At 40.4% G+C, this 16437-nt stretch overlaps 1 protein-coding gene and 2 pseudogenes across 1 annotated transcript; all 3 read left to right on the forward strand.

Annotated features, from left to right (window-relative positions):
• Positions 1 to 535: 535 nt before the first annotated feature.
• Positions 536 to 1499, forward strand: LOC130550820 (golgin subfamily A member 6-like protein 22). Its single transcript, XM_057328317.1, has 2 exons — positions 536 to 1278; positions 1496 to 1499. Exons 1-2 carry the CDS (start codon positions 536 to 538, stop codon positions 1497 to 1499), a joined length of 747 nt encoding a protein of 248 aa, XP_057184300.1.
• Positions 1500 to 1525: 26 nt separating this feature from the next.
• Positions 1526 to 5679, forward strand: LOC130550821 (GRB10-interacting GYF protein 2-like; annotated as a pseudogene).
• An 864-nt stretch (positions 5680 to 6543) lies between these two features.
• On the forward strand, positions 6544 to 15783 carry LOC130550822 (uncharacterized; annotated as a pseudogene).
• The last annotated feature ends 654 nt before the right edge of the window (positions 15784 to 16437 follow it).

Here is a 16437-nt window from a genome sequence, read left to right on the forward strand (position 1 = left end):
AACATCGAAACAACAGGTGGTGTTGTGTTGAGGAGGAATCGTCAGCATCTGTTGAAGGATTTGTCAGCTGAATTTGAACATTCAGAAGAAGCTGAAAGGACTGAGATACCATTGAGAAGATCTGTTCGTGTGCGGAAATGCCCTGAAAGACTTATTGAAACATGCTGAAAGCCTTGTTGAAAAGACTGAGATTTGTAGTAAATATAATCATGGTGTATTTTGTTTATAATGGGAAATGTTGATATTTTATGCAATGTTGAGAGTAATGTAAAAAAAAAGGAAAGATGTAATGATAGTGGTTTTGTTGAGTAGTGGCAACCCTGTCGAGTATATATCTGTGCATGTGCAGAGGTACTTGGTGGATTTAATGGCGTGGCGTGGTGGCAGCACGCCACTGGGAACACTGTTAATAAACTAATCGACTTTAGGATTCAATTGATCTGCAGTGTTGTGTTTATTGGCACCTCGACCACAACAGAAAGAGAGAGATTTTAAGACTCAAAATGAAAAATGTAAAGCTAGCTATTAAGCAGAAATGGAACAACTCAAGAGAAACCTGGAGGATGAGAGAAAATGGATAGAAGAGGATCGAGTTAAAAGTGAGGACAAATTCAGACAAAAAGAGGAAGATCTTAGAAAAAAGTTTGAAGAGCAAAGGAAAACAGAACAGCAGAAACAAGAAAACGAGAAACAGAAACGATTTGAGGAAGAAAAACAACTAAGTGCTGAATATGATCAGAAGATAGAAGAGAAGAAGAGAGAGACTGAACATCAGAGATCACTTTATGAAAAGAGAGAGAAAGAGAGAGACGAGGAGGATAGAAAGAGAGAAGAGAAATACAGACACGATCAAGAGAAGATGAAACAAGAACAAGAACAGATTATAACACAATTACAAAAGAGACAAGAAGAAGAGATTAGAAAGAGAGAAGAATGGAGGAGAAAAATAAGAGAAGCTGAAAATGAGAGAAATGAAATTCAAGAGAAAATTGAAAGACAACAGAGAGAATGGGAGGAAGACAAGAAACAACAGATGAGAGAACAAGAAGATGATGAGAGAAAGAGAAGAGAGAAACATGAAGAACAACTGAGAGAAAAACAAGAAGAACTGGAGAAAATGAGAAAGACATTTGAGAAAGAGAGAGAAGAGAGACGACAGAGAGATGAAGAGAGAGAGAAACTGAGACGAGAGAGAGAAGAGAAAGAGAGAGAGTATGAGGAGAAGGAAAATGAAATGATGAAACGTTATGTGCAGCTGGAGAGAGAGAGAACAGAGATGTGGGAGAGAAGAAAACAAGAAGATGATGAGAGAAGAGCAGAAGAGAGAAAGAGATGGAAGAAAAGAATTGATGATATTAAAAGAGAGCAAGAAGAAGAGATCAAGAGAAGAGAAACACAAGAGAGAGAGAGAGAAAAGAAAGAGAAGAGGAAGAGAGAGAAGAAATAAAGGAGGAGCATGAGTGGAGAATAAAAGAGATGACGAAGAAACATGAAGATGAAGCCAGAAAACAAGCAGAAGAGTTGAATGAGTTCAGAGAGAGAAAAGAGACGTGGGAGAGAAGAAAACAACGAGAAGATGATGAGAGAAGAGAAGAAGAGAGAATGAGATGGGAGAAAAAAATCTGATGATATTAGCAAAGAGAAAGAAGAGATCAAGAGAAGAGAAACACAAGAGAGAAAGAGAAAAGAAATGGAGGAGGAGCATGAGCGGAGAATAAAAGAGATGAAGAAGAAACATGAAGATGAAGCCAGAAGTCAAGCAGAAGAGTTGAATGAGTTCAGAGAGAGAAAAGAACGACATGTTGAAGAACTCAAACAGATGCTGGAAGAACGTCAGAAACAACACGAGTTACTGGAAAACCTCTATCAACACTTGAATCAACAGAAAGGAGAAGAAACAGAAGAGCTACGAAAACAAGTTGAAAAACTGAGAAACAAGTCTTACTGTGTCGTTCTGTGAAAGCTTGAAGACACAATCATGCTAATGTAACAGGTATTGATTATAACTTGTATTTTCTTTTAAATTCACACAAAATCCTAAGTTTTCTGTTACATATGTGTATAAGAAAAGAAAAGAGAATTTTTTAAATGTTTTTCTGAGTTTTGCGGTTGTCGCAGTTGTGACGTCATTGGCGCGCTGCGCGCTCTTGCTTCAGTCCGCGGGAGGTCTGAGCGGAGCGAGGTATGTATTGTGTGTACTACTGTTCAAAAGAGTGTTATAAGTGAAAATAATCACTAATTAAGTGATTGGTTTTGTTAAAATGTAAACGAGTATGCACAAGTATGTAATCTTTCCTTTTAAAGATGTTTTTCCTGCATAAGTGAAAGTTTAATCGAGTGAATGCAGTAGCATGTGGTGCTAAATGCTAATGTGAGAGTTGGCCTGTGAAGCGTGTCTGTTGATACTTTTTCTATGTTCGTATGTTCGACAGGAGAAGGCTGATTAAATATGCACTACATGTTATGCAACGATTAATTACTGCATTTTACAACTCATGCAGGTATGGTTATGAATTGGTTTTGTGATTTATTTAGTTATATGTGTTCAATCTAATTGGTTATATTAAATGCTGGATACGGGAGATTTAAAGATGTATATTATACGAGTTCGGTTAGTGTCAATGTATATTTAGAGAGTTAGAGATATATAGATATATATATTGTATTATTTCTCTAACTGTTGTTATATCTGATGTGAAATTAATTATTATTTTCTTGATATTCTTTATTATTGTAAATGGGATTGTGTATTGTGAACTCGCTTCAGTCCGCGGGAGGTCTGAGCGGAGCGAGGAGAAGGCTGATTAAATATGCACTACATGTTATGCAACGATTAATTACTGCATTTTACAACTCATGCAGGCAGTCTGCAGGAGATCAGAGCAGAGCGAGATAAAGAACCTCTGAACCAGCAATTGGACTCCAGTCTTTATTCATAACACACACTACACAACGCAGAGGGGTAGCTCTAAACCGGCTACACTAATAAACATGGGCGTAGAGTCTAATGTCCCCCACACTTCAAATAAAAATGATTCAGTTCCCCGCACTATTCTACACACCTCCGCCACCATTCCCCCCACGTTCTCTGATTATTTACATAGAACAAACATTCATCCAATCACAAGTGAGTGTTACGCGGCCAGTCGTCAAAAGGAATAGTTCACCTTCAAAATGAAACTTCTGTCATCATTTACTCGCCATATTTATCATTTTAAACCGGTGTGATTTTCTTTCTTATGCAGAAACCGTCGGTCCCCATTGACTTCTATTGTATATTCAGACCAACGGTTCTCTGGCACCAACATCTTTCCAAACATCTTCTTTTGTGTTCTGCAGAAGAAAGAAACTCATACAGGTTTGAAATGACAAGAGGGCGTGTAAATGATGACAGAAGTTTCCCTTTTAAGGTGAACTACTCCTTTACGCTTCAAACACATGAAGAGGGAACAGCGCACTGTTGTATACTGTTGTAGCACCAACTTGGGGCACTTGGCACTGATTAATAAAGGTATGGCCTATATACACCCGTGCGTTAAAAATAAGCTGCTGTAATGTCGATAATGTATGATAAGAGTATGTGGAAGTAAGGGCACTATTTAGGGTGCAAACCTGCGTTTTACAGGATAAAAGTGACGAGCTGTCACTTTGCAGTTAAAGCCTGGGTGTCATAAATAAAGCAATGAATTCATATGTTTATTGGTGTAAACTTATATCACAGTTTAGGCATCTGTGTCAAGAATATACACACACACTGTGTTTAAAAAGAGCGTTTGAATAGCTGTTTGTGCAATTGAAACCTGTCTGTTTAGTGTGTCTCTCTAGCAGTTAAAATTATAATAATGTCTCATACATATCCTGGTTATACATTGTCAGAGGCGGGACAAGTCACATATGGTCAAGTACAAGCAAGTCTCAAGCCTTAACCATAAAGTCTCGAGTCAAATCTCAAGTCGCAGTTTAGATAAATCAAGCAAGTCAAGTCAAGTCAAGGGTTCACCCTAAAGCAAGTCAAGTCGAGTCCTGATAAGTTTCAAGTCAAGTCAAGTCGCAGTACTAAAATAAACAGAGGTTTAGAGAGAGTTTTTCGATACATGTGTATTTTTGTGCAGAAAAGATGAACTTATATACATATATTAAGGAAAATAAATTGTAAATATACATTAATTTTAAGTGATGATCACTTGCCTATGTATGTGCTCAAAGTTTGGTTCCAGCAGTCACACATTTCCATATGTTTACATAGACACAGAAATGGAAATACTTGTATCTGACAGAATGTAAGACTTAAGCATTTATACAGGCTATGAACCTTATAAACTAAGTATTGTGACTGAAAATCTGCCTATTATATGTTTTATATATATGCTGTAATACTTGTGCTGTCCATTAGGGAACAGTAGGGATTTTACATCTAGTGATGGGAATCTCGGATAATTTTATTGACATTTTATTATTTATTGACATTTATCAATCTTGAATCTCGTTAATCAAAATGAATGAATCTTTTTCATTTCGGCAGAATATAAACAAAATAATCTAGCCACAGGAGGTCACAAGCAAGTGTACTTTTTGTGCCGGTCCCAAGCCCGGATAAATAGAGAGGGTTGTGTCAGGAAGGGCATCCAACATAAAACTTTTGCCTAATTCAATATGCGAATCACTAACATGACTTCCATACCGGATCGGTCGGGGCCCGGGTTAACAATAACCGCCATCGGTGCCATTGACCTACAGGGCACTGGTGGAAATTGGGCTACTGTTGGTCGAAGAAGGAAAGGAGGAAGGTGTGTTAGAGGAGGAAGGCGTGTCCATAGGCAGAGAGAGAAGAGGAAAGGCCAGAGTTTAGGACTGAAAGTAGGGACTTCGAATGTTGGTACGTTGACAGGTAAAGGCAGAGAGCTGGTAGATATGATGCAGAGGAGGAAAGTCGACATTCTGTGTGTCCATGAGACCAGGTGGAAAGGGAGCAAGGCTAGAAGCATTGGAGCAGGGTTTAAACTGTTTAATCACGGTGCGGACAGGAAGAGAAATGGAGTAGGAGTGATCCTGAAGGAGGAGTTTGTGAAGAATGTTCTGGAGGTAAAGAGAGTGTCAGATAGGTTGATGAGTCTGAAGCTGGAAATTGATGGTGTGATGTTGCATGTTGTCAGTGCTTATGCTCCACAAGTAGGTTGTGAGCAAGATGAGAAAGACAGATTCTGGAGCGAGTTTGAGGAAGTGATGCAGAGTGTTCCCAGAGGTGAGAGAGTGGTGATAGGTGCAGACTTTAATGGACATGTTGGTGAAGGGAATAGTGGGGATGAGGAAGTGATGGGCAGGTTTGGTCTTCAGGAAAGGAACCCAGAAGGACAGAGGTTGGTAGACTTTGCTAAAAGTATGGAGATGGCTGTGGTGAACACGTACTTTCAGAAGAGGCAGGAACACAGGGTGACATATAAGAGTGGTGGCAGGAGCACACAGGTGAATTATATTTTATGTAGACACTGTAATCTGATGGAGATTAGCGAATGCAAAGTAGTGGTAGGAGAGAGTGTAGCTAGACAGCATAGGATGGTGGTGTGTAAGATGACTCTGGTGGTGAGGAAGATGAAGAGAGCAAAGGCAGAGCAGAAGACAACGTGGTGGAAGTTGGAAAAGGAAGAGTGCTGTGTGGTTTTCAGGGAGGAGCTGAGATAGGCTTTAGGTGGTCAGGAGGTGCTTCCAGATGACTGGACTACTACAGTCAAAGTGATCAGGGAGACAGGTAGGAAGGTGCTAGGTGTATCATCTGGAAGGAGGAAAGAAGACAAGGAGACTTGGTGGTGGAATGAGGAAGTTCTGGAGAGTATCCAGAGGAAGAGGTTAGCTATGAAGAAGTGGTAAAGTGAGAGGACAGAGGAAAGTAGACAGGAATATAGGGAGATGCAGCGTGAGGTTAAGATAGAGGTGGCAAAGGCCAAACAGAAAGCTTATGAGGACATGTATGCAAGGTTAGATAGTAAGGAAGGTGAGAGGGATTTGTATCGGTTGGTGAGGCAGAGGGATAGAGATGGAAAGGATGTGCAGCAGATTAGAGTGATTAAAGATAGAGATGGAAATGTGTTAACAGGTGACAGGAGGGTGAGGGAAAGATGGAAGGAGTACTTTGAGTAACTGATGAATGAGGAAAATGGCAGGGAGAGAAGAGTAGTAGTGGCAAATATTGTTGAGCAGGAAGTAGAAAGGATTAGCAAGGGTGAAGTTAGGAGAGCTTTGAAGAGGATGAAGAGAGGGAAGGCGGTTGGTCCGGATGACATACCAGTTGAGGTATGGAAGTGTCTAGGAGAGATGGCAGTAGAGTTTTTAACTAGGTTGTTCAACGAGGTCTTAGAGAGTGAGAGGATGCCTGAGGAATGGAGGAGAAATGTTTTGGTGCCGATTTTTAAGAACAAGGGAGATGTGCAGAGTTGTGGAAACTACAGAGGTATTAAGCTGATGAGCCATACAATGAAGTTGTGGGAAAGAGTATTGGAAGCAAGGCTAAGGGGAGAAGTGAGCATTTGTGAGCAGCAGTATGGTTTCATGCCAAGAAAGAGCACTACAGATGCGATATTTGCTTTGAGAGGGTTGGTGGAGAAGTACAGAGAGGGTCAGAAAGAGCTGCATTGTGTCTTTGTAGATATAGAGAAAGCGTATAACAAGGTGCCAAGAGAGGAGCTGTGGTATTGTATGAGGAGGTCTGGAGTGGCAGAGAAGTATGTTAGAGTGGTGCAGGATATGTATGAGAGCAGTAGGACAGTGGTAAGGTGTGCGGTAGGTGTGACAGAGGAGTTCACGGTGAAGGTGGGACTGCATCAAGGATCGGCTCTGAGCCCCTTCTTGTTTGCGGTGGTGATGGACAGGCTGACAGATGAGGTCAGACAGGAATCTCCGTGGACTATGATGTTTGCGGATGATATTGTGATCTGTAGTGAGAGCAGGGAGCAGGTGGAGGAAAGTCTAGAGAGGTGGAGGTTTGCTCTGGAGAGAAGAGGAATGAAGGTTAGTCGCAGCAAGACAGAATACATGTGTGTGAATGAGAGGGATCCAAGTGGAACAGTGAGGTTACAGGGAGAAGAGGTAAAGAAGGTGCAGGATTTTAAGTACTTAGGGTCAACAGTCCAGAGTAATGGGGAGTGTGGAAAAGAGGTGAAGAAGCGTGTGCAGGCAGGTTGGAATGGGTGGAGAAAAGTGTCAGGTCTGTTGTGTGATAAAAGAGTACCAGCAAGAATGAAAGGAAAGGTGTACAGGGCAGTAGTGAGACCAGCGATGTTGTATGGTTTGGAAACAGTTGCACTGAGGAAAAGACAGGAGGAAGAGTTAGAGGTAGCAGAGCTGAAGATGTTGAGGTTCTCTTTGGGAGTGACGAGGATGGATAGGATCAGGAATGAGTACATCAGAGGGACAGCACATGTGAGATGTTTTGGAGACAAAGATAGAGAGGCCAGGTTGAGATGGTTTGGACATGTTCAGAGGAGGGAGTGTGAATATATTGGTAAAAGGATGCTGAGGTTAGAGCTGCCAGGCAGGAGGCCGAGAGGAAGACCAAAGAGGAGGTTTATGGATGTAGTGAAGGAGGACATGAAGGTAGTCGGTCTGAGAGAAGAGGATGCAGGGAATAGGGCTAGATGGAGGCAGATGATTCACTGTGGCGACCCCTGAAGGGAACAGCCGAAAGGAAAAGAAGAAGAATATAAACAAAATGTATGTTAATATAGCCCAGTGATGAAGTTATGATGCTTAATCGTCATCTCTGCGGTGGACGCGCAATATGTACGTTTCATATGTTATATATAATCTGAGAATATTTGTTTTCTATTTGAACTGGTTTCATTATTTTACAGCACAAAACGTTTTGATGTTATTGTGAGTGTACACAAAAAATGTAGACACTTAACAGATTCGAACGATGAAATTATTCTTGTCAGTATGACCAAAAAGTTTTTTAAGTACAAGTGATCGCACCGGCGTGACCATCAGACTGTCATGCAGTACAAGCGAGCTGTTATTCAGCTTCCACACGCAGTCCACACAAACACTTGAAAATGCGCACATTTAAGATAGACATTAGCCTACATGTAATATAGATAAGCCCCTTAAATTTAAAATGCCCCCCAACATTAAAATTCGGGCTACGCCACTGTTATAGCCAAATTCCGCAATACATCTACTTATGAGATGAGACGTAGGCCTATCAGTGATGATCGATGAGCACATTTCTAATAATAAAAAATCAACCAAGGCCAAATTATGACAAACAGAAACAATTAATTCATTACATTAGTAATCGTTTTATAACATTGACTATAAAGAAATTATTTTCTTACCTTTCCTTGTGGTTCTTGAAATGTTGGACAAAATTTGACTTTGTGGTTGTCATGTCAGATATTCTTGCGTTGCATACTCTGCATATGGCAAATCTTGTTTTATTGGCACGGCCCAGTTTAAAGTCCTTATAGCCAAACGTGACTGTTTGTGGAGCTGGACTGTTGTCTGCCATGTTTGGCGCGGTTTGAGTTGTGTAGCGTTAAAGGCACAGCCGCTAATTAGTGCTGCTGAGTCACAATAATTATTTTTAAAACAAATTTATTTTACTTTATTAAAAGTTCAAGTCAATGTCGAGTCTTCCACTTTAAGTCAAGTCAAGTTTCAAGTCACTTGCTCTGAAGTCAAAGTCAAGTCAAGTCATTTTCTTACTTCAATCAAGCAAGTCGCAAGTCCTGAAAATTGTTGTCCGAATTGCTTCCAATGTTTACCCAACTTGTAAGTCGCTTTGGATAAAAGCGTCTGCTAAATGACTAAATGTAAACGTAAATGTAAATCGATCAACAAACAGTATATTATAGAACACGTTCCAAACCTTCTGAATTGAAGCCAAAAGATAACTTTTGATATCCTTGAATGCAACGCATGTGCAGAGCCGGATTATATAATGGGCATTATGGGCACAGGCCCAGGGGCCCATGCGTGCTAGGGGCCCAGGCAAGAGGATGAGAATTTCACACAACAGCGTTTACCGGGCGCTTCTCTGGCCCGCGCACATGGAGGTGCGCACACAAAACAGTGTTTCTAAATAAGTAAGTCTGTCTTTTGATTTAGTCACTTTTACGAGACCTCTAGCGGCTTTTGTTCAGAAGAAGCACATAGCGACAAATCTAGTGACTTCTTGGATAAACCTTAGCTTTCATTCAGTGGGAAAATGTCGCCGGTACTGCCCCGCGAGCGCGAGGTCTCTCTTTCCTGGCGGAGAGATCGCGTTGTCTTGCCATCACTCTGTACAGTGAGCGGCAGGAAGCAGCACCGTACCACAGGTGACTGACTCGTGAATGAAATGAGTACAAAACAGCGTTTCCAACAACCTGTCACTGTTATCGACTGTTTAGATGTATAAATATGAGAGTTGGTCTGTAAATATGCACATAGTTACCATGAGGCTGTGTGAAAGAACAGACATCACCGCTTTTTATTGTGAGTTAGAAGATGTCGCATCATGACCTGACAGAAACTGAAAACATGTCAACGAGAACGGCTTTATTGTTGTAAATATAATGAGTTGATCTACCCTCGCGGCTGTCTTAAATCTTAAAAGGTAAGAGTTTATTTTACATTTATTTGGTGGTGTTTCCTTGCCAATTATGAATTATTTTATATTGATATAATGTTGATCAGAAACTGCCCTACTTTACCAATATTTAGCCTTCATTATTAGATAATCCACCGTGCTTTTACATACATTGCAAAATGTTTACATACACACAAATATGATGATGTCGTAACTCGTAATATATAGGCTAAAGAATTAGGCTATACTTAAATTCTTGTTAATTCCGTTCACTTTAGCACATTACACGCTTACATAAGAATGTGAGTCGCGAGTTGCTGAACAAATGGACAAATTACTGTTGTATTATAATCATTGACAAAGACTGCCCTTTTATTCTTAGAAAAAATGAAAATGAAAATATTTGAGAATTGCACTTAAGAATATTCTTAAGAAGGTTAATTATAATTTATCTTAAGAAAGTTCTTATATTTTCTCTTCAGAACAGTTTTGTCAATCCGGCGTGTTTGTGTGTGAATTATGGAAGAATCTGATGCAACTGAATTGGTAGAGGTGAGTTACAGTATGCAGGGAAATGTCTTGATATTGTTGCTGCTGGTCCAGAAAAGCATTGTGGTGTAAATCCTGTATGATGGAGGATGTGTACAGGTGTTGATATAGTCCTTCAGGTTGTGATCATAGTTTGTAACTTGGCAATGTAATCCTGTATAAGATAGAGGTGCTTCCTACACGTACCCTATAGGCTAATTTAAAACTTTATTGTGCGCACGTGTGTGTATGGGTGGTCCATCAAGAGCCAATGAGACTTTACATTCAGTGTTGACGTAATGACGCAATCGGTCACATGAGAACCAATGCTATCTCACAATCACAGGTGACGTATCCCTTCGTCTGGCGGTAATTTTAAACGTGTTATAAAACTCGGAAGTTCACAGGATGTGAAGATTTACTGCAGATTGTGCGCTCACTTCAGCGTCTTTTCCTCAAACAAATAGATCGTTTGACCTCTGTACACTTGGAATATTTCTACGTTTTGAAAAATAATTGTATCTATTTTATATGCTGTGTTTTTGTCATATAATAAATACATGGGATTTAAGTTTAATTCATAAAGTTTAGGTCTAGGGCTTTAATATCTCAATAAGTTAATTTTTAAAAATATAATGATTTACACTCTGTTATTATTGCATAATGTTTAATGCACCGTTTAACGCCTCGTGACTAAACAAAGGGCGTCAATGTGAGTGTGCACACCGACGCGCAAAACGGCAGGCGAAAAAGCGTCATTTTTTAATATATGCAAGATATGCAAAATATGATTTTATTATGATATACAGTATATGATCAGCACTCACTGTTACATTTAAATGACATTTCTCCATCATTTGAGTTGTATAAGCTTTGTATGTTTTGTGTTGATTTGTTTTGTTTCCGGACTCGCTGCCTCTACACAGCAAGACCCTCAGATCTAGTTTTAGTGCTCAAGACTCAAGTCTTCTCTGTTTTAAGGTCACTCTACAGTAAATAATATTAGTATATTAATATATATATATATATATATTATTAATATAATATTTCTAAACTATATCTTTTCTTTATTGAAAAAATTAAGTGTCATTAATAGTTATATTGTCAAAGCCTTAAAACAGACAATTAATCGCCATAATCACAGTTATTTAGCAGACAATGAATTTATAGCCAAGTTTCATGATCATGACAGTCCTAATTGTAAGAATGTTTCAACAACATTATGAACTATGTTTTGACATCATGGGCAGATGTAGAGTTTTGTAACAGCCCCCTGTGAGCTGGGCAAGGGGGTGTAATGTCTAAATAACCTACATGATCATTTTTACAGTATCATACATGACATGACATACATGCAGAACACAAATCTGCCCCATCAATCATATCTGTTCAGTCCGACGATTGGTTAAGATGAGATGTGTGGGCTGCCTTAGCAATCATGTGGTCCAATATCTATCTATATTGTATATTGTGTTTTTGCTGTTTTGTACATTGCCTATTTCTATATTATTGTATATTATTATTATTTATTTTTTATCATCTGTGTTCTGTCCTGTTGCTGTCTTTTTGTTGCACTGTGGAGCTTCTGTCACTATAACAAATTCCTCGTATGTGGAAACATACTTGGCCAATAAAGCTCATTCTATTCTCATTCTATAATGTGATCATTGATAAATGATTATGTGGACATTGCAGTCACTCAAGCAGTAAGTTACAGAAATAAACGACAGGTTTCCATGTAATTCAACACACAAAGTGTTGTGTGAAATGTGTTTTGTTGTTGTTTAAGGAGGTGTAAAGTTCTCCAGTCAACAGAAGCTGAATTTGGTGTTGTGTGGAAGTGACGAATCACTGAAGATCTTCATATCAAAACTCATAAGAGGAAAAAACAGAAAGGGAAAGAGTGTTTCTGTTTCACGTGAGTGAGAGAGAGAGATCAGTGTGTGTGAAGAGAGAAGCGGCGGTACATGAACGTCTGATCACTGTTGTGAATCTTCCGGCTCTGACTGGACTCTCAGATGAAGAGATGATGTGTCAGACTCTCAACTGCGTGTCTCTCTGTGGTCCTGGAGCTCATGTGTTTCTCACCATCGTTCCTGACGCTCCGCTCACTGACCAACACAAAACAGAACTGCAGGAGATCCAGAGAATATTCAGCTCAAGAATCAACGAACATGCCATCACCGTCATCATCAAAGACAGGAATATAATTGGTCGACTGTTCAGTAAAATGAGTATTTTTCACTCTTCTTCTACTGAGGTGGAGACATCTCAACTGTTTGGAGGTGGTGTGTTTGTGTTGGAGCGCAGCACACAGATAGCGTCACTTCTTCAGGACGTGGAGCGTATGAGACAAGAGAACCGTGGAAGATGTTACACAACCTTCATGTATCTGCAGGCTCAGATCGAACGGGAGAGAAACAAACACAGAGCTGAAATAGAGAATCTGAGAAGAACTGTGATGAGAACATCAACAACTGCAGGTATGAATGACTTCATGAAAATTTTATTTGCACCACATGTCACGGACTGGCGTGGAAGAACCCAGATGCAGGCAGGCATGAAGGGGTTAACAACACAAGACTTTAATATAAATACAAAGAAACAAAAACACCCACGATGGGGAAAATAGAACTAAGAGTATATATATATAAAAGAGTAAACACAACAACTTCCCTCAAGGGGGCAAAAACGAGCACTAAATAAACAAACTAACAGGCATAACACGGCAGAAACAACACTAGAAACTCACAGAACAGCAAGAACGGGAACGTTGACCAAAACAATACACCAGCACAGGACAAAGAAACAAGGGGAGAGACAAACAAAGGATAACTACACAGGGCAGGTGGGAAACATTAGACATGGGAGGAAATCAATACATGAGACGAGAGGGGCGGGGCCAATGACAAGACACGAGAAAACACATGAGAGGTAAAAACAAACAACTCATGGTTTTCTCACATAAAACCTAAGGGCTCTGTCCCGATCCCGCCACACGACTAGAATTTCATAAACAAGACGGTGGGACCGTGACAGAGCCCCCCCCCCCTTAATGAACACCTCCAGGTGTTCACCAAGGGGTTGACTAACAAGACCTGACAGACTGGACCAAAGACAACAACCAGACAAACATGGTGAACAAGACAAGGGGCAGACAAGACAACAAGACTAAAGGATTGGGGTGACTTAATAAAAATAACAAACATGGGAGAGGGGTGGGGCAAAACAAGAGTTCATGGGGGTAAACCAAACGGATTGGGGAAACAAGTCTTAGTCTCACCTTAGCTGCGCTCGAGGGCGCGGAGTCCTGGGGGACTTAGGGGAAGTCCTGGGGGGACAGTCCTTGACCCTGGGAGTTTCCCAGGGGCCGGCTTGGCTGCCGGACTGGGTACTGACTGGAAGGCCGGCTGGAAGACCGGCTGGAAGGCCGGCTGGACAGGGCTTGACGCCGGCTGGAAGGCCGGCTGGACAGGGCTTGACGCCGGCTGGATCGCCGGACTGGACGCCGGCTGGATCGCCGGACTGGACGCCGGCTGCACCAGACTGGACACAGGACTGGACACAAGACTGGACATCGGACTGGCCCGACCTCGCGCTGCTCGCCGTTGCCTCTTTCTCTTGAGTCTGGCCACCCGCCCGGTGGCCGGCTGCAAGTAGAAGGCAAACGGTACGGTTGGCTCCGGGTTGGAGTCCTCCGAGGATGACGCCCAGGACTCTTGCCTTCCCAGAAACAAAAACACCCACGATGGGGAAAATAGAACTAAGAGTATATATATATATAAGAGTAAACACAACAACTTCCCTCAAGGGGGAACTAACTAAATATTTTTACACTTTTTATAATAACACAACGATAACGTTGTTCATCAAAATGACGGACAATGAAAAAGTCTAGCGCAACCTCTGCCGCAAAACCTCTGCATTGCTCCGTCAGACTGCCATCTAGTGGTAGGCCGTGGTTTATGCACGGTTGTGTGTGGATCTGAAGTTGTTTGTGTGTGGATTGTCCAATTCAAAACCGCGTAAAGAACGTCTCAAAATCCGAATGCACAGAACAGGATGAATGGACGCGCGCTGCAGGATACACAAATGCACAACTTCTCATTGGTATGCGCAAAATGATTATACATGAACACAAAATAAAACATTGTATTCACAAATCTGTCTCTATTTGTACAAATCGCCTCATGTTTATTACAATCTAAATTTCACAGATTCAATTCATACGGCATTTGTTTGTGAATAGTAAAATACAAGTGTAACTTTATCACGTTCACGGATGACTGTGCATGCATTTGTTAATCATTTTGAGATGAAATTCATCCCATATTAATTGACCTTAAATGGAGTAATTCCAACAAATTACTTTATTTTAATGCATGTGACGCAGTAGAGATGGAAAAGTTTTTGTATATGAATGTTATCTGATTTCTAAAAAACATAATTGTGATAACTGCTGTTCTCTTGTTGTCATCAGGTGTAACAGAAGGTGAGGATGACCATGATTTGAGGATTGTGTTGTTGGGTAAGACGGGAGTGGGAAAGAGCGCTTCAGGAAACACAATCTTGAGAGGAGATGCTTTTAAATCAGTACTGACATCAGGATCAGTGACCAGAGAGTGTCAGAAAGAAACATCTGAATATAAAAGAAGAAAGATCTCTGTGATTGACACTCCAGGGCTGTTTGATACTGCCGTTGATAATGTTGAGACCAGAAAAGAGCTTGTGAAGTGTGTCTCAATGGCAGCTCCTGGACCACATGTGTTTCTACTGGTGCTTCAACTGGGAAGATTCACTCAAGAGGAGACAGACGCTGTGAAGATCATCCAGGAGACCTTCGGTGACAAATCCAGAATGTTCACCAGAGGAGATGACCTCAGAGGAACAACGATTGAAGACTTTATTAAACCTAATGATAGTTTACAGAGCATCATCAGACAGTGTGGAAACAGATATCATGTGTTCAATAATAAAGAGTCTCAAAATCAAACACAGGTTTCTGATCTTCTGGATAAGATCGACTGTATGGTGGCAGCAAACGGAGGCAGTTTCTACACCAATGAACATCAAGAACATCAAAGAAGAACAAGAGAGAATAATGAAAGAGAAAGAAGAAGAGATCAAGAGAAAAGAAGAAGAACTGAAAGCCAAATATGAAGCAGAAACTGAAAAGATGAAGAAAGAGAATCTGAGAGAAAGATAAGAGATGCAGAGAGAACTGAGAAGATGAGAATATGAGTTTAAGACGAGAGAAGAAGAGATCAAGAAAGAAACGGATGAGAATCTACAAAAAGAGCTTCAGAGAAAACTGGAAGAACAGCAGAACGAGTTTAAAAAGGAAAGCAAAATAAAAGAAGACACTTTAAAAGAACAACAACAAAAGTTCATCATATTCCTGGAAGAAAAGCATGAAAATGAGAAACAATACCTCCAAAACAGAATTCAGAAAGAAACAAGAGAACAAGCAGAACAGGAATATCTTCAAAAACTTGATGCAGAAATAGCTAAAGCCCAAACAGAAGCTGAAGAAAAACTTCCAAAATGCTCAAAGCGAGCTCGTGACTGGAGTCACTGTGGAAGTTTTGTTGGAGCAGCTGCTGGAGGTTTGATCGGTTCTGCTGAAGATCTTGAACAGTTTATTATCAGAAACTGTATAGATTGCATTTCTTCTATTTACTAAGGCATTTTTTTCACTATTGCACAAATGGAATGGTCAAAAATATGCTATTTATAATATGTCTTGCTTTTCAATAAAATACAATACAACTTAATATAAAATTGAGCAAAACAAAGTAAATTCAAACAAAAGATTGAGCCCTCTCCCTTCATGAATAGCCTATATTAATTAGGCCTATAACTGACTGCTAAAAGAATGTAATGTAAGTTACTCTGAACCCCTACAACAAAACACTTCATTAAAAACTGTCATTCCACATTAGGCCTATAAGTTAAAAACACGAATAAACTAAAACTGTTGGATTATGATAGGCTACATTGCAAAATGATTTGAGAAAAAAAAAACATCCAATGCAAATAATTCTGACTGATGCTGACTGACAACCATATCAGTTCTCGTCTCTCCTCCAAACTCCACCCACAAAAGCTGACTGTTCTCTCAGAAGGTGCACAGAACATACTTTGACAAGTTGTTTAGTACAGGGAACTGTGTGCACGCGACCACTGTATGATGTCAAAGATGTCGCGAGCGGCGGGGCTACTGTCAGACAGCCCGCTTCCGTCTGAAGTAAAGTGACCGACCGGTAAAGACGCTTTCATTCGGACATTTACTTGGACATGTGATCTCCAGTGAGGGTTCAGTGATGATTGAGGTTACTGTCATCACA

Source organism: Triplophysa rosa, unplaced genomic scaffold, assembly GCF_024868665.1.
Source record: "Triplophysa rosa unplaced genomic scaffold, Trosa_1v2 scaffold436, whole genome shotgun sequence".
Classification (NCBI taxonomy): domain Eukaryota; kingdom Metazoa; phylum Chordata; class Actinopteri; order Cypriniformes; family Nemacheilidae; genus Triplophysa; species Triplophysa rosa.